This window comes from Peromyscus californicus, unplaced genomic scaffold, assembly GCF_007827085.1.
Source record: "Peromyscus californicus insignis strain IS unplaced genomic scaffold, ASM782708v3 Scaffold_22__1_contigs__length_63687245, whole genome shotgun sequence".
NCBI lineage: Eukaryota > Metazoa > Chordata > Mammalia > Rodentia > Cricetidae > Peromyscus > Peromyscus californicus.
Window position 1 is genome coordinate 9,729,751 of NW_026294525.1, and position 25,383 is coordinate 9,755,133.

Sequence of the window (25,383 nt, forward strand, 5' to 3'; positions counted from 1 at the left end):
TGGGTGTCAAAGACCCATATAGAGTTTATATTTTTCTTGGGAAAAATAGCCATTTGGGCAAGAAATTGTTCTTGCCTGGACTGCTTGACAAAATGTTGTATGGACTGGACATGCAGGACCCCCAGAAAAGTGACCACTGAACTTTGCAAGGTAAGATGGTCCTTCAGGTTCCTGTTTCACAGAGGAAACTGCCAGACATTCTACAGGACACAGGGGAAAGTGACTGAGAGACTCTAGGCCTGTGGGCTGAAGAGGGATGCTCCAACATTACAGAGGAACTTTGGATGACTGTCAAGGCAGACAGCTGTCTCTGTCATTCTAGATTTTTGGAAGATGCTTACAATGCTCTTCCTGTTAACTAAGGTAACATTATATCCTTCTGGGGTCTTTGATGTAGCTGAAGACTAAATAGTTACAATTTTCCTTGGTTATGATAAGTTAGATATGAAACCTTAGACTCACAAATATAGAATAAATAGAATATTTTCTTTGAATTTGCCAAATATAAATAGACTAGATATTGTAACTGTAATTCTTACTTGATAACTTTTGTTATATGTAATTTTCTATGTTAAAGCCTTCCTTTTTGATTAGACAGAAAAGGGGAAGTGTTGTGGAATGTCCTTCTGTATGCTATGAATGTTTGTTGCTCTGATTTGTTGATAAATAAAATGCTGATTGGCCAGTAGCCAGGCAGGAAGTATAGGCGGGATAAGCAGACAAGGATAATTCTGGAAAGTAGAAGGCTGAATCAGGAGCCGCCAGCCAGACACAAAGGAAGCAAGATGGCAAGGCAGAACTGAGAAAAGGTAGCAAGCCACGTGGCTAAACATAAATAAAAATTATGGGTTAATTTAAATGTAAGAACTAGTCAGTAATAGGCCTGAGCTAATGGCCATACAGTTTGTAATTAATATAAGCCTCTGTGTGCTTATTTGGGTCTGAGTGGCTGCAGACCGGGTGGGAAACAGGAAAACTTCCAACTACAGCTCACCATCTACCTCTCACTGTGACAAGCATGCCAATCATCTGTATTTCACAGACACAAATGGCTTAGAAGAAACCATACAACCTGATGAAGTCATGGATTGGTCAAACCTGGGCTATCTGACTGCAAAGACTAGAATTCACACTCAGGACATATTTAGAGCTTTCTCATCCTGGCATCCTTTTGCTCTTGAGATTCAGGTGACAGACATCTCTTCAGCTGACTCTACGATTATATTCTTGACATCTCACAGAGTCTGGGTACATAGTGGGCTCTTGGTGAATATTTTTTTATGAAACAAATGAATTAAAATTAAGGACAGGGGGCCGGGCGGTGGTGGCGCACGCCTTTAATCCCAGCACTCGGGAGGCAGAGCCAGGCGGATCTCTGTGAGTTCGAGGCCAGCCTGGGCTACCAAGTGAGTTCTAGGAGAGGCGCAAAGCTACACAGAGAAACCCTGTCTCGAAAAACCAAAAAAAAAAAAAAAAAAAAAAAAAAAAAAAAAAAAAAAAAATTAAGGACAGGGGCATTTTTTTTTTTTTTTTCTGAGACAGGGTTTCATTGTGTAGCCTTGACTGTTCTGGAACTTGCTCTGTAGACCAGGCTGTCCTCAGACTCACAGAGCTCTGTCTTGCTTCTGCCTCCCAAGTGCTGGGATTAAAGGCATGCACCACCACTGCCCAGCCAACAGTGGCAATTTTAAGACATATGAGTAAATGATTAACTACAAGAGAAGATAAATTTCCCTTAAGAAGCAGTAAGTTTATAGAATTTGTATAGGTGCTTTAGAATAAACCAAACACTCATTAAATATTCTGTTTTGCTCTCATTTTTGAGACAGGGTCTGTATAGCCCAGGCTAGATTCAAACTTGTGAGCCTATTGTCTCACATTCTGGAGTTTTGTGAGAATAGGCATGGACTACCATGCGAGATAGTCCTTTAAACATTATCTATACTTTAATGAAAAAACTTCCCCCAGGGGTAATTGTAGTTGGAAGTTTTCCTGTGTCCTGGCTGGCCTTTGGTCAGGACCAATCTCTTCCATTTGAGTCTACCAAGTAAACACATAGACGCTTATATTAATTATAACTGCTCAGCCTAAGCCATTAGGCTCAGACTTTTTATTGACTAGCTCTTACACTTAAATTAACCCATAATTCTTATCTATGTTTATCCATGTGGTTTGGTATCTTCTTTTAGTTTTGTCATTATATCTTGCTTTCTCTGTGTCTGGCTGGCAACTCCTGACTCAGCCTTCCTCTTCTCAGAATTTTCCTTGTCTGTTTATCCCACATATACTTTCTGTCTGGCTACTGGTCAATCAGCATTTTATTTATCAACCAATCAGAGCAACACATTCACAGCATGCAGAGGTACATCACCCATCATTAATGACAAATTCATCAGTGCATGCAGATTAAAGGTAAATAAGACAGAACTATTAGGAACAGAGAAATTCATCTTGGCTGCCAACAGAAAAACCCAACATCTGATGGCATGTCTACAGGACATTCAAGCAACATGGGCACAAAGATGGAATGTAAGAACACAGCTCAGACCTGCTGAATTCTCCCATCAAACATGCAGGTGTTTAATGTACTTAATGAACAGTTTGCAACAACAAGCACAGAACATGTTTTCTTATACTTTCAACTGAGATGCATGTTTCCAAAGGAAAAAGGTATGGTAGGTCCCAAGCAACACTAATGCTATGGACAGTGTCCATGGAGGATATTTCTCTTCTTCGCTCCCAAATTCCCATGTGGCTTCCTGTGAAGTGAAGGGCCATTTGGGGACATAAGACTTATTGATGAAAACAATCAATTCTTCAAAAGTACTCAGGACTAATGAATGACAATCCTGAAGAATTCCAAGCATCCTGACTACTGTGGGTTCTCATATGAACCTAGTATTCTCATTGGCACCTTCATCACCTCCTGTCTTTGCCATGTGACTATTTGTCTAGCCCCCTTCTGAGGACATGAATGTCAACGGACTGTTTCTATGTCTGCCAAATCCATATGCTAACAGCAATTTGAGATGAGGCCTACAGGAGGGGTAGGTCTAGATAATGTCCCAAGAATGGGGCCTTTGTGGTGAGAATAGGGATTGGTACCCCTCTAGGAGGAAGAGATACAAGTTGTATTTTCTCCCTCTCTACCTCCAAGCATCAGAGAGATGCAATGTGAGTACCTGGGGTCAGCCATCTGCAATCTGAAAAAAGTCCTCACCAGTAATCAAACTGGCTGACATTTTATCTTGACCTCCTTAGAAATAGGAGGAATTGATGTCTCTTTCTGCCAACTTGTTCACAGTACTTTGTTCTGGCAGCCTGAGCTGAAATCTGAAGGATGGGAACTTTGTATATCAGCATGTGTCTCCCCACGACCTGTTACTGTGCATTAAGCGAGGCAAAGTGTCTGCAAAGGGCAGGACACGCCTCTGCGTTTAGTGGCACTCAGTTTCTATTTTAGAGAATGAACAGAGAGCAGCGAGGAGAGCAGACATGTAAGTCTTTAAAATAAAGGACTGGAGATTTAATGAGTAACTGCTATTCAAGATCCACACCAAAGCAAGAGAGAACAAAACACCAGCTCCAAGAGCTCACTATGAATTCATTCCAACTATGTCTCCCACAGGAAGACCGTCCACTACTGAGATGGGCTGAAAGGGAAGGAACCCTCCCAGTCTAGCTGTCAGCAGTGACTGAGAAAGCAGCTGCTTTGGAATAAGTATGTTACAGATAACTGAAGAACACCAATACAGCATGAAGTCAGATCTGAAAAACAACAATCTTATTACAAGTTCTTTTCACACCTGAACACTTCAAATGAGAAAAAGCTTCTGGGAGGCAAGGACTTCAGGAAAACAAGACAATGTAATATTTATTAATACACACGTGGGAAGACATCAGTCTCTGGCCACAGTCCTAGCCAAGTAAGAAGTACAGCTGAGGCAAACGGGCTGGGGTTTCCTCCCCAGCACAGCAGCCGCTTCCAAGCTTCTCCTTGTCTTGCTGTTCAAGGTAGGCCTAACTCTTTCTCTTAGAGACTACAATCATGCCAACAGCCTAACAAATTCAGCTACAGTCAGTCCCGTCCTAAGTCTCTCTCCTAGGCTCTGGAATCATGTCTCCAACTGCCCACCTGCTATATTCCCCTGCAAGTGTTAAAAGCCCTTCCATGTTAGCATGTCCAAGGAGAAATGCATGTTCTTGCCTTCACCTAGAGCAAACACACAGACCTTCCTGCCAGTAAAGACTGTGGCTCTGTTTAGGCTCCAATGCCCAGCATCTGTCTAGAACACAACAGGTACTCATGCCTCATGTAAGGGCTTCAGGGCTCTCCATACAGAATTGATCTCAGGCTAACCACAGCTTTTATTTACAGTACTCTATACTCCATTCTGGTTTTGGGTCAGTCTCTATCATACCTCTTGAGGGCATGTCTGCATCCCAAGATGTCACATGGTTCTGTAACGAATGATCAGTGACTATTGTAAATTAATTTCGGCAAAAATCATTGGCTTTTGCCCAAATTTTTCTATCAATCAAACCTTGACTTTTTTCTTTCAATTAAAACCCAATATTCACATCCTCCCCAAAGACGGCCCTCCCATTTCCTTCCTACTATTTCTTCTGGTGGCTCCTGTTCTTCACGTGAGAGCAGGCATGAGAGTCTGTAAGGTTATGCCACAATTTTATCAGCAGACAGTTAATAATGCTATCTCTGCATTTCAATCACTTCTCAGCTGGAAATACAAAGTACAAGGCAACTTCTTAAGATTTATTTTATTGTATTTTTAAAATTATACATAATGTGTGTATGTATGTGTCCATGAGTCAACAGTCAGCTCTCTTAGAGCTGGCATTACAGATGACATGGTAAGCCACCTCAGAGGGGTGCTGGGAAGTAAACTTGGGGTGTCTGCTAGAGCAGGAATCACTCTTAATGGCTGAGCCATTTCTCCGGTTCTATTTTTTTTTAAAGCAACAATGTGATTTTATTAATCCACATGTGTGCTGGATAGTTTTACATCAACTTGACACAATCTAAAGTCATCTGAAAGGAGGGAACCTCAATTAAGAAACTGCCTCCAACGCCAGGCGGCAGTGGTGTACGCCTTTAATTCCAGCACTTGGGAGGCAGAGCCAGGCGGATCTCTGTGAGTTCGAGGCCAGCCTGGTCTACAGAGAGAGATCCAGGACAGGCACCAAAACTACAAAGAGAAACCTTGTCTCGGAAAACAAAAACAAAAACAAAACAAAAAAAAAAAGAAATTGCCTCCAACCCAGAGGTGGGATAGCCCAGAGACCTAGAATAGAAGCAAACACAACTGGCAAGAGGAAAAAAACAAATGCAGAGACCCACAGCCAAACACTAGGTGTAGCTCGGGGAATCCTGTGGAGGAGGGGAGGAAGGATGGTAGGAATCAGAGGGGTTCAAGGGCACCAAAAGAAAAAAAACCCAAAGAAAACCTGGGCTCATAGGGGCTCACAGAGACTGAAATGACTGGCAATCAGGAGTCTGCATTGGACTGACCTAGGCCCTCTGCACATATATTACAGCTGTTTAGCTTGGTCTTCTTGTGGGACTCCTAACTGTGGGGGTAGGGGCTGTCTCTGACTGTTACCTGCTTTGGAGACCCTTTCCTCCTACCAGGTTGCCTCACCCAGCCTAACAGGAAAGGAGGTGCCTAGTCTCACTACAACTTGATATACCGTGGCTAGTTGATACCCATGGGAGGCCCGCCCTTTTCTGAAGACAAACAGAGAAGGAACAGTGGATGGGGTGGGGGGGGGGGGACTGAGAAGAGGAGGGAGGGGGGTCTTCAGTCAAGATGTAAAAAGAAACAAAAATCAATCAATCAATAAACAAACAAATACGAGGGAGGGAGGGAGGGAGGGAGGGAGGGAGGGAGGGAGGGAGGGAGGGAGGGAATGTCTCTGTGAGATCAGGCTGTAGGAAGCTTGTAGAGCATTTTCCTAGTGATTAATGAGAGAGGGCCCAGCCCATTGTGGGTGGTGCAATCCCTGGGCTGGTGGTCCTGGGTTCTACAAGAAAGCAGGCTGAGCAAGCCATGGGGAGCAAGCCAGTAAGCAGCACTCCTCCATGGCCTGTGCATCAGCTCCTGCCTCCAGGATCCTGCCCTGTTTAAGTTTCTGTTCTGACTTCCTTCAGTGATGAACAGTGATGTGAAAGTGTAAGCCATTTCCAAATAGAACTAGATGAGCCCAATTGTTCCCAGTGGTTTAAAATGAACTGGGAGCCAAGCTCCAACCCTGAGCAGGAGAGGACGAAGATGAAGCAACATTCCTAGGACTCTTATTTTGGAAACAGCAGCATCTCACCAGTACCTTTAACTCTGGACAGAATACTCATCTACACTCTTGGGTAAGATCAGACTGAGGAACTGTATGTCAACAACACATGCTTTGTAAACAGCTCTTTGTTATGGCATGTAATTACCAGCACTAGAATTAGTTCCTGAAGGAGGTGGTGACTTTTTCCATAAGCTTTATGGCCTGGAGCTGGGGAAACCTTAGCACTGTTAGTGGCAGACCTGAATGGGCTGCTGAGGACCAGAATGAAAGGACATCCCTCCTTTTCTTCAGAGGGAGCGTTCATTCTGATGTATAACTCACACCAAACTCCCCTCTCAAACACCTCCCTGGTGCATTTTAGAACAGTGACCTTCAAAGGAGCATCAAGGCTAGGCCTGGACATGATGTAACTAAAGAATTCATTTCTAAAATGGGGCAGCTGTGAATGAAAGAACTATTCACCTGACAGACTATTCCTGTTTTACTTTGAAAAGACATGAAATGAAGTTTCACAGTTGACTGTAACCATCATTCCTAAATCTGTGTCTTAGAGATAAACCTGTAATTCTGTCATTCTGAAGACACCTCATCTCTTTGCTTCAGGAAAGACCACTTCTAAACTAGCCGAGACAGCTGGGAGGAGTTACCCTCTGTTGCCCAGAAAGGAGCTTGTCCATAAGCCCAATGCCAAGAGTGGTTCTCCTCCCTCCTCCCCACAGATCCAGGACCGACTCTGAAGTAGTGCTACACTGTAAAAAGGGAACCCCATCTTTATTTTAAGCCCTTAACTAATCATATATGGGAAGATTCCTTTCTAAAACAGGCAAGGAGTACATGAATCATCACAACTGAGGAAAAGAGGAAAGAGTTAGGAGACAGACTCCTGCCTTTCCTGGCTATCCTTATCCAACCATTATGCTATTTTATTTCTAGTTTGGAGCATTTAGTTTTGTTTTGCATGTATTCTGAAAATTTTCTTGAGTGCTTTGTGGAAGAACTTTCTTTAACTGAAAGAGGCGCAGCTACTGTATTTGTACATTGTGTTTCACTTTTTGTTGCTGATTTGGTTACTGAAGGGAGCAATTGAGACAGAAAGCTGGGTACAGTGGTGCACATCTGTAATCTCTGTACCCAGGAGGGCTGAGGTAGGAGAACCACCAATCTGAGCCCAGCCTGTGCTTAGCAAGACCCTGCTCCAACACATACATTAGAATTCTGGTTGTTCATGGCTCTCTCTGTGCTCAGCTAGTTACTGAATCACTAGATAAATTACAAGATACATTAAATAGAAACTTTTCATGAAATATACACTGAACAAATTAAGAATGGAAGGTGGGAGAAAATTGTTGTATATACATCTTAAAGTCAACCTTTTGTTAGACCGTCTTCAAATGGCTTTTCTACTACCACAGCCTGATGATGGACCTTATCTGAATGAAGTGTCTGGCCAGAAGGCTAGCCTCCAGAATCAATCTTCCAGGGCTCCACAGGCATTCCTGTGGAATTGTTAGGTGGTCTTCTCATGCTTGTCTACAGCAGCCCATTTAGCACCTTTTCCCATTGACACTGAGGGGATGTGTGCTTTCTCAGAGAAGAGATATGTGCTGTTTCAATATAAAAACTATCCCCAATCACACTCTAGTCCAAGTCTTCGAGCCCTGACCTTGATTACACCTAACTGTGACCTAAAAAAACACAGAATTTCAGCACAAATACTTTCATACACTCCCCTTCTCCCTCTCCCAGCCTTGAGTGAACACGGATAGTATTTCTAAAAACTCAAGGCCATGTTCCTAGAATGACACTGGCCTCCCTCAACTTCCTGCCTGTGAAAGCTCAAGGTCTCTAAGAACTAGTTCCAGGCCACAACCCAAGACAGGTCCCAGGTCCTGATTGGGAGAGGTCATCTAAGTGGATCTGGACAGGTCGCAGGTCCTGACTGGGGGAGGTCAGCTAAGTGGATCTGGAATCCTAACTCTATCTACAGTTCTTCCTGCTTGCGCTCTTCCTACTCCAGTGTCGGGTGCCTCTTTCTCTTCCTCCTTCGGTCTTTACTCCACCCAGTCACATCCGCACAGACAGCAAAGCAGCCCAGTCTCCTTCAGCAGACTCCTGGCTGCTTCAGGAGCCACTGTAGCTGAAATCTGCCCTTCCCATTTAGTGTGTGGTGTGCTTGCTTTGTCCTTGGCACCAGTGATAGTCCTGGAGAGACAGTTTTCGTCACTAGGTATCTCAAGTACTGTGGAGCAGCACAGACACAGATGGTAGAACCTCTTAAACCCCTAGGCTGGCCTCGAACTTACACAGCAGCCTGCCTCTGTCCAAATGCACCACACCCAGTCTTCCACTCGTCCTTTTGTGAAGAAGCTTATTAGTGGCAACAAGAAAAAAAATGTTTTCACTATATTTAGGAATATACTTGGATAAATTTGTAGCATTTTAAAATCAGACTGGAAAGCTTTTATGGCTGGCAGAGGAGGGGTAGGAGCAATGTTTGAAAGTACGAGTTATAACAGAACCAGTTGACCACAAACTGGATCTGGTCCTGGGTCCTTTGCACAGAAAAGGATGCTTCCCAACAGGTCTAGACAGTCCTCACTGATTCAGCAAGCTAAGAGGACCCAGCATCACTTGGAATCATTCATAAAAACTCAGCCGGGCGGTGGTGGCGCACGCCTTTAATCCCAGCACTCGGGAGGCAGAGGCAGGCGGATCTTTGTGAGTTCGAGGCCAGCCTGGTCTCCAAAGCGAGTTCCAGGAAAGGCGCAAAGCTACACAGAGAAACCCTGTCTCGAAAAAAAAACCAAAAAAAACAAACAAACAAAAAAAAAAACTCAAGTGTAGATAACCACCTTGGGCCTCCTTTTTGGTGAGTGGTAAACTGGGTATTTGTGTCACTTCAAAGGCCTGATCACGGGGCTGTGTTTTAGAGGTGTGTCTTTCTTCGTCCTCATTCAAAACATGTTTATTTTAATAGATAGTGCATTTGTACTGGAATAGGGGGAAAGACCAATTATTAGGTACTGATTTAGTGATTTATTTAAAGCACTACTTGCACTGCTCATTTCTAGCAAATGGTAAATATTTGACAGTTACTAAGTAAAGACTCTGTTTTTTGTTTTCTTGTTATTTTCCAGATCTTAGAATATGCAGGCATGATCAGGCCACATTTCTCCCCCTCTCTTTTAACCTTGAAAGAGTTATGTTGTCTCATCTCCTAAAAGGAGGGTTAGCACAAAACACTGTCTGATGTGTGCTGGTATTATTCCAAGTTCACTGAGTTTATCCAGTCATCTTTAGGTGACACTGAGGGAAAGCCTGGAAAGCCACCATATGAAGTAAAGGTCTTCTATATGTATGTACTTCATTAGAATAAAACTTTCATTTTCTGTCAAGGTAAAGTGGAATCAGGACTTGAAACAGGGTTTCTCACTAGGCCCTGGGACTTACCAGAGACCAAAATCAGGTCCTCAGGGTGTGTGGAACACTTTATTAACTGAGCTATCTCCCTAGTCCCTGAGATTTCTAAGTTTACATATTTTTGTTTTATTAAATCTAAATTAAGATTTTTAATTAATCATTAAACTTTTAAGGGCAATCTCAGTATTGTCAAAAACAAATGAAACAAAACCAACATCTTGCCTCTTTTTTTTTTTTTCACTTTTTTTATCACTTTTTCTCTTTGGGGTGTGTGTGTGTGTGTGTGTGTGTGTGTGAGGGGGGGGCACATATGTGTAATGCTGAGCCCAGACCCATGTGTATGCTAAGCAAGTACTCTGTCATTGGTCAGTTTTAGCTGTATTTGTTCTGTTATTTGAATCCAAGTCTCTCTATGTAGTTCTGGCTGTCCTGGAACTGGTTTTGTTGACCAGGCTGTCCTGGAACACACAGAGATGGATCCACCTTCCTCTACTTGCTGAGTGTTGAGGTTAAAGGTTTACACCAACATGCCCAGCTCTGCTGTATTTTCACAATCAACCAGAGTGAGTCTGAGTGCACCCATACGCAGTGCACTGGCGCAGGTCTTTTCAGAATGTGTCTGCCCTCCCAGCCTCAGCCCAGCAGAGTGGCAGCCGCTGTCAGATAGAGAAGGAGCTCTCTGCGCGTCACACAGCCTCTGCTTTCTCAGCCAACAGCAGCTCTATAACCAAAAAGCACTTGTCTACAATTTGACGCACAGGCGGTCTAACACCGGAAGAGACACACCTTTGGTAGAAAACTGTCAAAGTTGAAAACCTAAAACAGTGATGACTGTTCATTACTCGAAGCAGATTTGCATTCACTGCAGGAAACATTTCCTGGCTGCTCCTCTCCCGCCTCCCCAGGAGCCTGCAGGGTGTGAGTCCTATGGCAAAGGCTTCTGTTGCCCTGGGAAAGACTCAAAAGCTGCTGTGCTCAGCCCAGCAGGAAAAGAAAAGGTTAGTCTCTCCCTTCCCTCACACACACACTTTTTGGAATAGATCCTTTCTTTAAAAAGAAAGACAAAACAAAAAACTCAGAAACATAGTAGATTAAAACTTTGATGATCCATGACTTTGCTGAAGACCTCTGCTGGTGACCAGAGCAAACTTGTTAAAGAACCTGTGTGGTAACTGTTGGTTCCTGACTAGAACATCGCCAGAAGGGTACGGAAGCCACTGGAGACATGTGACTCTGAGGAATATAACAGCTTGGCTTCAGGAGAGAGAAACTCATTTGGGGGAACTTTCATTTGTAATATATGAATGTGCTGCCGAAATCTTTCTGGAATAAACTCTCCAACACCAATGAGAGTGGAAAAGAGAAGCCACGGTAGACTGAAGCCAGGGTAGCTCCGGAAGGCCTCAGCCTCTGGTCTAGCTGCATTCTCATTTACTCTAAAACCGTAAGGTAGGCCAGGCAAGCAAAAGAGCAGAAGCACATGCGGCAGTCAGCAGGTCGTTAAGGCCATGATGATCTATTGTTTTTCAATATTTATCAATCGAGACCCTTCCTACTTTATTTGGAATCATTGTAAGATTGTGTAAGAAAATATGAGATTTAAGAATCCTTCCCTTTAAAAGTTTTAGTATTTACAGAATAAGTATGAACTGTACTCAGGAAAACTCAAGTCTGGTATAGCTAACAAGAGGTATATTGGGTAAAGAATTCTCCTTCTACAGCACACAGTCCTGCGGAAGCCTGTCCTGTGGCAGAGGAAAGCCTCTGAGAACTGTTTTCTTGAGATTCTTTTAGGAAAAGCAAGAGTCATGGACTCTCTTGCACGTTACTACATATACTCATAAACTATTACCACAGAAGTCTCCAGTTTTTGATTTGGGGGCTTCTGCCAGTCAGATAAAGCACAACTGGCCAGCTGTTAACGGCTACCACTCCCTTTACCTTTCTGAAGAAGAGAGATGAATCCCAAACTCTCAGTAGTGTTCATGAGTAGCAGGACAGATGGCCAAGACCTTAAACCCACTGGTGGGACAGTTTCAAATGTCTACCTCTCAAAGTACTTTCATATTCAAGTGGTCTGGTCTCCCAAACCCCAGAAGACATAGAAGAAACCAATGACTTCTTAAAATTGCAAAAGCATCACTGCTTCATTTGCCTGGATCCGTGTGAGACCTACAGACTTTTTTTTTTGCTGATCATATGTTTCTTTTTAATGTATGCCATCCTTTCCCCAAGCCCTACAATTGTTCTAATATAAACACATCCCAAGTTTATCGAGCTATTTATACTCCTGCTGTTTCTGTGAACTTCTCTTTTCCAATAATTTATTAGTCTGTTACAAACTGAATTAGACGCCCCCAAATTATGTTGTTTTCCAGGTAATTTATTGGATGTGAGTTTATTCTAAGATGAGGAATGAAGCGGTTCTGAGGGGGTGGGGAGAGAGAGAGAGAGAGAGAGAGAGAGAGAGAGAGAGAGAGAGAGAGAGAGAAAGACTCCAGGGTTGCGGGTGTCTTGAGGAAGAGACCCGAGGACACTACAAGCAGTGGCCAGCCGTAAGCCAAAGACACATGTTAATGTCTCAGTCTTGACCTTCAGCCTCAGCACTGTGAGGAATGAGTTCCTGCTGGTGAAGCCACCCTATCTGTGGTGCTTTGCTATAGCAGTCTTAGTGAAATATACATAGTCCTTGTCCACTATCCAATGTCAGCCAGGGTTGCCTTCCCTAACACAACATTAACTTTTAGAATCAAACAAAATGCAACATTTGAAAACATTTGCCTGTTTAAACTTGAAATGATGGAAACAGGAAATGAATGTGTGGTAACTAGAGAAAGGCAATTTAGTGAAAAAAAAAAAAAAAAAGTTCCCAAAGTATATTCCCAAGCTGTAAACCTCTGACAGACTCTGGCCAACTGCTTCCCTGACCAGAAGTGACGAGGACACTGTTCACACTCCGGCCCAATAACCTTAGCCCCCTTTGTATTATCTCATTATTACTGATCATAAGTGAATGGTGCTCATTTTTTCCTACAGAGAAAAATTTTTCCACATTATGATTATTAGCTGAATTTCCTTTTCTATTTGTTACCTATTGATCAACTGGCTGTTTATGTGGATTTTAAAAATGAATTTATATGGAAATTCCATGTAATTAAAACATTAACTGAATGTTTACCACATTAGGATTTCTCTAATCTTTGTTTCATTTATCTTTTTTGTTTTATTTTTCCCTTCAGTGCTGGAAACAGAACGGGAGGCTTTGTGCGTATTTGACAGCTTTTTATTGGCAAACGGTGCCCTCAGTGCTTTGCGATTCTTAAGAGGCTTTGGCATCTGTCCCCCTCAGCCTCCTTCTCAACCTGCTATGGCAACAGTGCACAGTGACGTTTCAGAATCATTACCTGCTGGTCATCAGGAGTCCATATACCACATGTGATCTGGCTTTCCAAGTTGATTTCAGATGACCAGTGTCTTTGTCCACTGACAGAACCAACCAGGACAAACCCGTCGCGGTATGAAATAAGTGCTTGAGTCCCATCATGGCTCCAAGTGAAGTCACTCACCTTAAAGACATATGCAGAAGGGTCAGCTTACAGCATGAAAGGGAAAACACTTTTTATCAAAGCCGAGGTGTATTAATTCATTTAAACTTTTGTTTAAGATCAAGATGGCCTGAAGACAACACTATATAAGGAAAGAATATAGTAGCCAGAGATGGTGGTGCATTCCTGCACTTTGGGCAAGTTGCACGCTATCACATTGAGTTCCAGATCAACCTTAGCTCCAAGATAAGACCTTGTCTCAAAAACCAAACAAATCAACAAAACCAACCTATCAACCCCTCCTCAAGAAACAAAACCAAAATAGCAGCAACAACAAAACCCACCACCCAGGAGCTGGGTATTGTACTGGGTGGTAGGGAAGCAAGACCCTGAGTTTCAGACCCAACTCTGGAGAAGAGTCTGGAAGATGGGTGAAGAGAAAGGAGAACACAGTAAAATCACTGCAACAAAATACAGCAGGGACTATGTGTTAGAACTATAGAGGGCTTTTATGTACTTGAATTCATTAAGCCCACAACAGCCATCCAAGGAAGTAGCATCATTCCATCTATAGAGAATCTAGGGCACAGAGGAGTGAAGTAACTTAGCCTTAGCCATACAGCCAGTGAGTGACAGAGCTGAGAGTCATCTCAGAGACACCTGGTTCCAGAGCTCTTAAGACTTTTATCCACACAGCCTCCTATACAGTTAGTAACAGGTTCTCCACCCCCATCTCTTGGTCAAGTTCTACTCTTCTAATTCTCTCACAGTACTAGAGAGGAATCCTCTGATCAGAGTGCAGGGTAGAGACCTAAGTGGAAGAAAGCACAGACTTACATTGAATGACTCAAGTGTTATTTAGAACATGTATTCAAATGCTGCTTTTCTCCTTTAATTTTCTGTGAATTACTTCTATGGGTTTTTTAATATTTCACTATTCTCATACCCGAGTGATGGGGGACTAGTGTGTAAATAATTAAGGCTAGGCAACAAGTGTAGTTTAGTAGTAAAGAACTTGACAGCAATCTTGATTCCTACCATGGCAGGGAAAGGTGATACGTTTCTTTCATATTACGACTTTAACAATTTAACCATGTCTTCATGATTAGCAGATACAGAAATTTTAAAATATTTATTTTATTCTTCTTAATCATATGTACATGTGTATCTGTTTAAGGGTATGTGCACAGAAGCTGGAAGAAAGCACCAAGTCCCCTGGGTATGACATTACAGGCAGTTGTGAGCTGCCTGCTGTTGGTGGGGACTGGGAACCATACAAAGGTCCTCTGAATCTGGTGACCGCTGAGCCATCACTCCAGCCCCCAGATACAGGATTTGATTGCTTTTTTTTCTTTTCTTTCTTTCTTCCCCCCCAAGACAGGGTTTCTCTGTGTAGCCCAGAACTTGCTCTGTAGACCAGGCTGGCTTCAAACGCACAGAGATCTGCCCGCCTCAGGCTTCTCATTGCTGGCGCTCTCAGCTGTTTCCTCAGCAGGGCTGAGGCTGGCACTGCTGAGCGGTGTCCACAGTGACAAGGCACTGACTGAGGAACAGGCCTTCAACAGCTGTTGTAAGTCACTGGACAAAGTTGTTTCTTTAGGAAAAACTCAGAACTCTGGCTTCACATCATGTTCCATCCACTTACATGAACTAGTTTCTCTTAAGAACACGAAGATTCCAGAGACAGCATATTACACTGGACAATAAATTTCACGTTTTCCCCAAAGACCATTATTATTTGCATGTACTTTAATTATGTGTCATGAAACAGTTATAATAAAAGGAATGTCTTAGAAAGCTAAAACACACAGCCAATGATAAGAAGCAATAAATAGTACATTATAGTTATTTATAATCACTCTGTTGTTTAGCTTCTTAAACTTATTCATAATCCCATATGGAGTCAAATAATGGAATATAAGGTTTCCAAAAATTCTGGCAGAAATAAAAGGTTTCTGAGCATGCAATGACCAAAAATTAATCCACAACCAGACACATAATGAGCCCATGGTGTTTCTGCCAGCGCTTGCCTGTGCTGCATGGTGAGACTTCACTCTAGCCTTGGTTCTGAACATGTAACACACACACTTGAACTGTGCACAACCACTGTTACACCAGCAGATACCAACAAATGCTGTCTGAAGCATCTCCACTCAAACTCAAGTCTGTCCTACCTTACAAACTGAAGTGTTTTTACTTCACACGCAAAGCTTTCTTCTTGTGCAGAAACATCCACTTTATTTTAAAAAAAGAGACTTCATATTTTCTACTATTATCCTTCAGCATGTATTGTATGAGTTATGTTTAACCACACTGTGTTAGAATGTCTGATTTTTAAAACTGGTATTTTAGTTGCTGACTTGAGTTTCATAAAATCATTCTATGAATTTTAGCTTGGGATTAGGGCAGAATTTCCAACAATTTCTGAAATGGACTACATATACTTCTGCCATTTTGTGATACATATTTATGCAAATGGCATTTTCAGCATTGATGATTTTAAGATGAAATACCAATCTACTCTAAAATCTATTGAAGACCGTGTATATACTGCAGCATCAAATGTTCAGCCAAGATTCGATTCTTTTTTGTTTATTTTTTGATAATAGCTCTCCTTATGTGGTCTTCTGCTGGCCTGGAACTTGGTATACAGTCTAGTTTGGCCTCAAACTTGGAGCTATTCTCCTGCCTCTGCCTCCCAAGTGCTGGGATTATAGATATAACCTACCATGCCCAACCAATATTTAACTTTTTAGAGAAAAAACTGAACACATTCATCTTATTAGTATGAAATTTTGCTTTATCTTTAATAAGTGAAAAAATATATGTGTGTGTGTGTATACATATATATATGTATGTATATATATATGAATTATTTTAAAGTAAATTTTTGACTTATCAGTAAATATTTTATTTACATGCTCATTGTATATACTTATCTTGCAGGGATTTCATGGGTGAAAAGAGGTCATAAATGGACAAGTAAAGAAGTCTTGCTCTACTGTGCAACACCCAGAACTACTTGCATTTGACCTAACTATAGTTTAGGCTAACTGACCAACCTTTCCCCATCTCCCCTTCTCTCTCCCTAGCTTCTTGTAGCAACCATTCTAATTCAGCCCCTTTGAAAAGAATCTTTCCAGAACTGGACTATAAGATTATTGGTACTTGTCTTTCTGTGGTATATTTACTTCAGTGACATAATGACCTCCAGTTTCACCAACAGCTGCAAATGAGTAATTTCATCCCTTTGTGGATGAATAGCATTCTGCTGTGTGTATTAATCAATGGGCTAAGGATCATATGGTAGTTCCAACTTTAAACTTTGGAGGAACTTCTATAGTGTTCTTCACGACAGTTGTACTAAGATCCCTAACAACAGCACGTATCTTAGTTAGGGTTTCTATTGTTGCAATGAAACACCATTGTGGGATGACTCATCCCTAACAGGCTTGAGCTCAACAAAGGAGTAAAACAGATACTTTCTGAGAGCCAACCTGGGTCTGCCTAAGGGCCTTAGCAACAGCAGCTAAGACATGATCTGGAGATGACCTGGACCAATGAGAGGCAGCCAAGTCACACCAGCTGATGCATATTCATCCCACCTTCCCCCAGGGTTGGGTGGAGGAGATATAAGGTTGGCCTCTTCCTGAATAAACTGAGCTTGTTGTTTTGACATTTCTCCTGGAGTCTGTGTCCTTGACTCTGAGCGTACTTGACCCCCTTCCCCAAAGGGAACAACACACAGGACCCTGCCACACACCATGACCAAAAGGCAACTTGGGGAGGAGAGGGTTTATTTGGCTTACACTTCACATTGTAGTCCATCAATGATGGTCAAGTCAGGACAGGAACTCAAACAGAGAAGAAACCTGGAGCAAGAGCTGATGCAGAGGCCATGGAGGGTGCTGCTCACTTGCTTCCTCCTTATGGCTTGCTCAGCCTGTTTTCTTGTAGAACCCAGGACCACCTGCCTGAGGTGGCACCACCCACAATGGGCTGGGTCCTCCTTGCAATCAATCACCAATTAATGCCCTATAGCCAGTCTTAGGGAGGCATCATCTCGATTGAGATTCTTTCCCTTCAGGTAACTCCAGTTTGTATGTCAAGTTGACATAAGACCATCCAGAACAGCATGCATGTTCTTACTAGCACTAATTTGTCTCTTTGACATAAGGAGATGGTATCTCACTGTGGTTGTGATGTGCATTTCCATGATTACTGATTTTGAACATTTCTTCATACATCTGCTATCTATTTTTATGTTTTGAGAAGTATTTATTTAGGTCTATTGTCCAGTTTTTAATTGGATCATCTTGGGTTTTTTTTTCTGTTATATTCCACTCAACTCTAAATCTTAACCTCTTGTCAGATGTATTGTTTGCAAACATCCCTCATTCTAAAGGCTGTCATTTTCTCTGTTATATAAAGCTTTCTGGTTTGATATAAGCCTGTTTATTTTTGCTTTTGCTTCCTGTGCTTTTGGGGTGTTATCCCCACCCCCAAAGAAACAAAAGCCACTGACAATCTCACAAAAAGGTAATATAAGATGTTCAAATGAATCGACTGAGTCTACTACCTTAGCACAAGGCAGTAGGAATGCATGGTATCTGCTGAGTAGAAGCTAGGAGATCCTGAGTTCAAATCAGTAGAAGGTATACATAGTTAGGGAGGTCATGTCTGAAAGAACCAAGGATGTGTACCTCAGTGTTTACCAATTGTCAGCAACTCTACCCCCAACCCCGTGTCTGCCTGTCTCCATCTTCCCAAACTGGAGAAATAAAAATAGAGAACAAGTACTAAATGCTAGAAAAAAATAGCAGAAATTCCTTTGAGGGATTGTTTTAGGACTGCAAAGGCCTATTAGTCTCATTTACTGAAGAGAGTTACCAGATTACTTGAAGCTGAGCAGCGGCTTGGCCACACCACTGCCTGAGGCAGCTTTTCATCAGACCTTCTGAGAGTATGTGCCTGGCACAGCCATCCTCAGTGACTAACACTATGGAAGAATGCGTGCACTGTTCCACACCCACTTTGAAACAATGGCCTCACGATCATTTCCTGAAAAAGAAACTGCTACAGCATCACTCAGCTTTTGTCAATTGCTCGATTACTTTGTGCACGCTTTAGCAAGGATCATCTGTTGCTCCTTCTAAAACAGTGATGCTTTTCTTTGAGCTGGCTTAAGGATGCTCCTCCTCCAAGCTGCACAATTGTTCTTTCTGCCAGACACTTTTCCAGGGGTACTAAGCACATACTGCTTCAATCAGTGAGCAGCATTCATTACCTGTCTGTGGAATTGTTTGTTTTTTAAATAAGGTCAGCCCTAACTCCACCATTATCAAAAGCAAACAGGACTCCTCCAAATGTTAGCACTGAATGACAGCAACTGCTCATAGCTTCTAGGGTCTGAAGAACCAGTTTTAAACATCAAAAGAACAGAAAAATTGCCGCTGTGTCATGAGCAAAAGCAATACTTCAGTAGCCCCTGCAGGCACAGTCCCGTGAGCTCTGAGTGCTGCCAGGTGGTCTATGGTCCACACCAGCTCACTTGTCCTCTACTGTTCTTGTGTCTGATGTGTGTTTGTTCTAAAGTCTCTGGAAAAAACCATGCAGGGACTTGACAGGTGTTATCAATTGCACAGCTGCCAGATGGAGATAATGGGGGTTGGAGTGTGGGGGGCGTCCTTGCTGAGAAAGGACAGTGCTGGGGCAACCATGCGGTGGTGCTGCTGCTTGGCTGGTAGGGTGGGTCTTTCAAACAATAATAAAGTCTGGGCAGTTGGGGATATAGTATGAACACACAGATTTTTGCCAGAGAGAAACAGAATGGTTTGGAGTTTTGTTTTGTTTTGCCTAGAAAAAGTGCGGTACAATGTTTTAGAAGGACAATGGGGTTTGGGTTCTCACTTTAATGCCCATAACCCTGTTAGGCAAGTTATTGAACATCCTGACCTGGACTTTTTCTCTTCTATTTGCTGAGAATAGCAAATTTTCAGAATAAAGTTCCTGTGAAGCTTGAAAGAAAAACACATGGGGAAAAAAAAAGAAGGCACTTATGGCATACGTCTTAGTCGTCACACCCAAGGCAACTCTAATGAAGACAAGCTTTAACTGGGGCTTGCTCAGTTCCAGAGGTTTAGTCCACTATCATCATGGTGGACATTGCAGCATGCAGGCAGGTACTGAAGCAGGAGCTCTGTGTTCAGTTTGGACTCTGTGAGGTACTTCCGGTGGTCATCCCTTTGCTGTCTTAGTCCATGTGCTAATCTCTCTGACTGTTTCTCACAGCCTCCTGACCAAGTGAAGAGTCTTGGGGCTCTTTTCGGCCGTGTTTCCTGTTAGCATGGCCACCTGCTGTCATCTGCAGCTCTTTCCTGATACACTTTGTCTTTACTCTAAGGACTTCCTGTTGAGCTACTGCTATGACAGAACTGGGCCTTGGACTGTTCTGGCTTGCCCTTCAGCACCTACCCTCCAGTGTGAGGCTGGGCTGTCTGGCACTCCTCCTTGCTTGTGTTTATGGACACTCATCAAAGGTAGTTTTTGTCCTTGGGGCGCAGTTACTGATGAAGGTTTCTTGCACTATTTTAACTATTTCCCTGTGAGGGCTTCACTGTACATTTCTAGTCTATAGGATCATCATGTGCTCCTTTCTCACCTGGTACTTAAATGTTAAAAGTTCCCCATATTTGAAAGATACTCAGGTGAAATGAAATTCCAAGGCATTAAGATATTATTGTTAGAGTTGATTAGGCTGAGGGTCTTGCAGCATGTCCATCACAGGAGAAAACAGAGAATTCTTTTTTCATGTGAAAGTACATTCATTTAGTAGGTAAGCATAATGGGATCCACTGGCACTGATAAAACCTCATCTGTTTCCATCATGCCTCAGAGTGAGGAGAGAAGGAAATGGTACATGCCCTGTGACACTAATCAGACCTTTTGAAGGAAAACTACAAATATAGAAGTCTGCAGATCCATGGGAAGTGCATGTCCATTTGCAAGGTCAAGGGCATGAGCTCTGTTGTCAGACAACATAGGTCAGAAGCCCAGCCCTTGACTTCTAAGTGTAAAGTAGTTCTCTGTGCCTGTTTCCTCATCTATAATAGGGTGACAGTAATGATCCCTGTCTCAGGGGTCACTGAGAATTAAACCAAACTGTTCATGGAAAGTGCCTCAAACACTGCTTACACCTAGCAGATGTCACTGCATGTGACCTGCAGGCTCAATGCCTGAAACTTGACTTTGCGGATGCCATATGGCTACTGTTTAGCTCCTATGCTGGGGGCTATGAGGCAGTAGCTCTGTGAGCCTGCACATAGAATTCATATGGATATCTATGAGATAGATACTTTTCTAATGTTGCTTATAGGGTCTCTGAAATGCTGTAATTATCCATCTAGCTAAAGTATAGGATTCTTGTTTTCAATGTGCATTAGTTTTTTGCGTGCATATGTGTATGTATACCATGTGCATGCCAAGTGCTCACAAAGATCAGAAAAAGGTATTGGATCTCCCAGACCTGGAGTTATAGGCAGTTGTGAGCCATCATGTGGGTACTAAGAACCAAACCCAAGTCTTCTGCAAGACAAGCAAGCACTCTTAACCACTGAGCATCTGCAGCCCCCATACGTCTTTTTTTTTTAATTGGTGACCTCTAATAGCAGTATTTCGCTAGAAGTCGTCTACCATCCACTCACCTGAGCCCCACGGTCATTGACCAGTTCCACAGACCACCTGCCTTCATACTGAATCCATACAAATATTCCTCCATCTGCATCACATGTGGCCAGTTTCTGGTATGGCTCATTCCATCTCACCAGCACAACCTAGAAAATCAAGAAACTGTTAAAAACAAGAAAAACAACTGGTCAAGTTCATTTCCATAAAGTATTCAGATCCCAAACCTAAATAGGAAAAGGAAGGGAGAGAACGTGGGGATTAGTGTAAGAACTAGGTACAGCTCACATGAATCCAGACACACTTGACGTGTCCTAGAAGACAGCAGACAACTGAGCAAACAATGAAATATGTACACTGATATGAAGAGAGGCCCCACCTGAACCCCGCACCTGTCTCTCACAGGGGTGCAATGTCTTTCATTTGCTGGCCCTGTGCTGTAGAGAAACGGTTTTTACAAAACTCTCATTTTTGAATCATGGTATTATTTTCTTTAGTACAGGAAAAAGAAATGACAAGGCTTAATTTTCTATCTTTTCTGGACTATCTTACTTCTGAACAGCTTAGCATCTAAACAAAGGCAATGTGGAAAACACACAGGTGAAAGATTTAAGTTGCTTTGGATTTTTCTGAGAGAAAATATGAAGTTATAAGCGTCTGTGGTGGTTTGAATGAGAATGATCCCCACAGGCTCATATCATCCTGGTGAATGCTTAGTCACTATCTGAAAAGATTAGAAAGATTAGGAGGTGTGGCCTTACTGGAGGAGGTGTGGCCTTGCTGAAGGAAGTGTGTCACTGGAGGTGGGATCTGAGGTTTCAAAAGTCCACATCAGGCCCGTGTTACCCCCTACCCCTGCTTATGGATCAGGTACTGCTCTGCTGCCATGTTCCCGGCCAGGATAAGGATAACGGACTAAGGCTCCGAAACCATAAGCACGCCTCAAATCAAATGCTTTCTTTTGTAAGAGTTGCCTTGGTCACGGCAGCTCTTCACAGCAATAGAACAGTGCCTAAAACAGCTTCTAATTTTATGAGTATGGGAACTTAACTCCTTTTGTAAGATTAATATATACTACTAATTTTTTAATTAGAACTTAAAGTTTAAATGTTGAAAATTCTAAATCCAGAGAAATTACTTTAATCTTTCTCAATTATAAGTAACCTTTTTACCTAAAAAGGTAGAAAGTCTGGGGACAGCAATATGTTTCTGTGGGTAAAGGTGCTTCCCTCAAGCCTAGAAACCAAAATTTGATCCCTGGAACCTGAGTAAAGGTATATAGTGAGAACCAACTACACAAATCGACCACCTGACCTCCACATGTGTATGCTAACACGTGTGCCCTCCTCATCATAAACACACAGACATAACAATAATAATAAAATTTTTAAAAGGCAGGAAGTCACCGGGTGGTGGTGGCACACGCCTTTAATCCCAGCACTTGGGAGGCAGAGTCAGGTGGATCTTTGTGAGTTCGAGGCCAGCCTGGGCTACAGAGTGAGTTCCAGGAAAGGCGCAAAGCTACACAGAGAAATCCTGTCTCGAAAAACCAAAAGACATAAAATAAAATAAAAGGCAGAAAGTCTGTCAGGTGGTTTGTGAGTTTACATAATAAACACTTGGCGAGTCCGGGAGTCCCAATTAAAAGGGTCAGGAACATCTATGCAGCAGTGAGCACAGCTGCCTTGAGAATCTGAACCATGAAACCAGTAGATCAAGGTTCACCACGTGACTGTCCCCTAAGGCAGTTCCCACCTAGTGACAGTGATGAACTCAGCATCGTTATTACACTTGTGCTTTGTGGCTAATGTTGAGTTGGAGGCTATGAGTCACTTCCACCCCCCTCAGTGAGCTCAGAGTTAAGCTTGAGACCCAGAACACCCACAGACACATGGAGTCTCTGATGTGTCAGGAGAGGACTGTCACCCGTCAGCAAAAGCACGCCAGTTAATCGAGACACATGCTCGTATCTCTCCCTAGTTGTGTACTTGAAGTGCCACTGTAAATGGTTTCCAAGTTCTAACTCAGGTTCTACACTGACGTAAGCCTGAGGGCTAATGGACCTCCTCTAATGCCAGACCCTCCTCATGTCTGCAATACTTCCTCCTTACAGACCAACAATAAAGAAATCCCGTACCTTCTCAAAACTATGCAGGGGTACACCTGACGTGGAGGTCTTTGGATGTGTTTCCAGGGCACGATAAAACTAAGAGGCCCCAACAATAGCCTTAGTCTGCCTTGAGCTGGCCCTAGTTTGCTTACCTCAATTTTTTTTGAGAGGTAAAGAGTATTACTGCATCTTTATAACACTACTAAAAACAAAGGAAGCGGTCTAGTTGTGATCTTTGGAACCCCAGCAATCTTTAACTTAATCCAGTTGATGGCTACCATGCTACAGTCAACTTGCAAGGGTGCAGACACTAAGAAATCCTCAAGTAGCCCCATCCAGCCATGCCTGAACTGAGATCTCTTCCTTGCTCTGGCCAGCCATGCATGTCTGTCGCTGACATATGGGCTGTGGCTATCACTATGAAAGCAGGATCTGTGTTACTGAGGGCATCTTCAAAATGACCAGTTATTTTTAGTGTATTTTGAAATGATAATGTAACTGAAAGCTTTAATACTTATTAAATTATATCTTTGAACTATAAAAAGTATTAAAAATTATTTCAAATTCCCAAAGGCACTTTAACAATAGTAAATACTACTTGTATGCTTAAGATGAACTAAACACTGTTAGATGCCAAAGAAAGGAATTAAGGCATCTCTGGTCCCAGAGTTCAGTTTACTCAACAGGTATAATACAGTGCTCTATATACAATTCAAGAATTGCAAATGCATAGAAGTGGGGACCTTCACAGGTATGGATAAGGGAATAACAAATTAAGATTCACTTACATAAATCTAGTTTTGATTATTTAAATTGATTTGATTGTTTCTAAAAAAATCAACAGCTGAAGTCTTTAAATGACATTTGAATGTGTCATAAAATTCAGAAGTTCCTAACAGACAATAAAGCCAAATTCCTTTACTTCCTTCAGATCTGACAGAGATTTGCCCTGAGCACTGCAATACACAAATATGTGGGTGGTTACAAGTTGGTCTCTGTTGACAAGCTATCCTCCCAGTAGCCCGTAACCATTTCAGAATGGCTACCAAAGAATGGAATATGACAAACAGGAACACCATATTCATAACTGCAGCTTTTAAATTATTTCTTTGGATGGGCATAGTGAACATTCACCTACTTTGAGGGTGTCTGTAAAATGAATGTTTCTGTCACTAGTGGCCACTGCCATGTGTGATCACATACTTAGCTACCATCTAGGAAACACCTCTTCACGGAAATAACCTGCAGTCACAGAATGACACAAACACAAAAGAGCGAGATGAAATGTATTTTAAATTATCTCTAATATTAAAGTAAGATTTTTTTTAAATCTTAAGATAACACAGTTGCTACTGTTGGATAAACAAGACATTCTGACTCAGTTTCATCCTTCTGGAATTGAGTTGAGATGTAGCAGTAACTGGAAATGTGGTCCTTCCTCACATGCTTCTTCACCCCAAGTTCTAGTTGGCACAACTGAGTAGGTGGATGACTGAATTGGAAGCAAGAGTCTTTCCATTGCTTCTTGATTTAAAAATGAAGTACAACTGCTAATGTTTGTTTGGCTGGTTCATTCTCATATCCTCTCCTGTCTGCAATGCACAGCTGCCTGTCTTATCTCCCAACAGCTTATTTCCTGTTCTCTAAACCCTGCCAGCCTCCTTGGCAATGTCAGAACATACCAAAGTATTGAGGAATTACCAGCCAGGGGTCAGCTGGGATCTCAGTTGCCCAGATTATGAAGTTAGTTGCTATGGATTTACCCAGGCATCCTAAGCCACAACTTTCCTACACTTCTAAAGGGTAAGAGGATTAATTTAGTCTGCACCAAAGAACTTCTCCAGCTACAGTGTTAGCAGAAGGCTGCATTCATCTACTAAAAAAGGTGAGATAAGTTTTTGTAGCATGAATCTTAAAAAGTTCTTATTAATAAAATCAAACCCGGGGCCAGTTATTGGGGTGAAATGCTAGATGGTCAGAGAGACAGAACAAGCCACAGCTCACCTCACCTGGCCAACTACTCAACTGATGTTGTTTCCTCAGACTGGAAGCCTCTGTGTCCTCATCCCAATGGCTCTCAGCTGAACTGCTGCTCGAAATCCTGAACACTTAACCAGCCAAATGTTTCTAGTTCCTGGTCTTCATGCCTTATATATCTTGCCTTTCTGCCATCACTCCCTGGGATTAAAGGCTCACTTCTTGGGATTAAAGGCGCGTGTCACCATGCCTGGCTGTTTCCAATGTGGCCTTGAACTCACAGAGATCCAGAGGGATTTCTGTCTCTGGAATGCTAGGATTAAAGGTGTGAGTGCC

The 25,383-nt window shown here is 42.4% G+C and overlaps 1 protein-coding gene across 5 annotated transcripts in view; it reads right to left on the reverse strand.

Moving 5' to 3' along the window:
* The window catches only part of Tulp4 (TUB like protein 4), a 141,415-nt gene that overhangs the window by 42,261 nt on the left and 73,771 nt on the right, over nucleotides 1-25,383 (reverse strand). For all 5 annotated transcript variants that reach the window (XM_052750882.1, XM_052750881.1, XM_052750884.1 and 2 more), the window contains exons 3-4: nucleotides 20,981-21,109; nucleotides 13,137-13,298 (exon numbers count right to left, since the gene is read on the reverse strand). In XM_052750882.1, coding sequence (XP_052606842.1) covers nucleotides 13,137-13,298; nucleotides 20,981-21,109 — 291 coding nt within the window. The remainder of the gene's footprint in view (nucleotides 1-13,136; nucleotides 13,299-20,980; nucleotides 21,110-25,383) is intronic.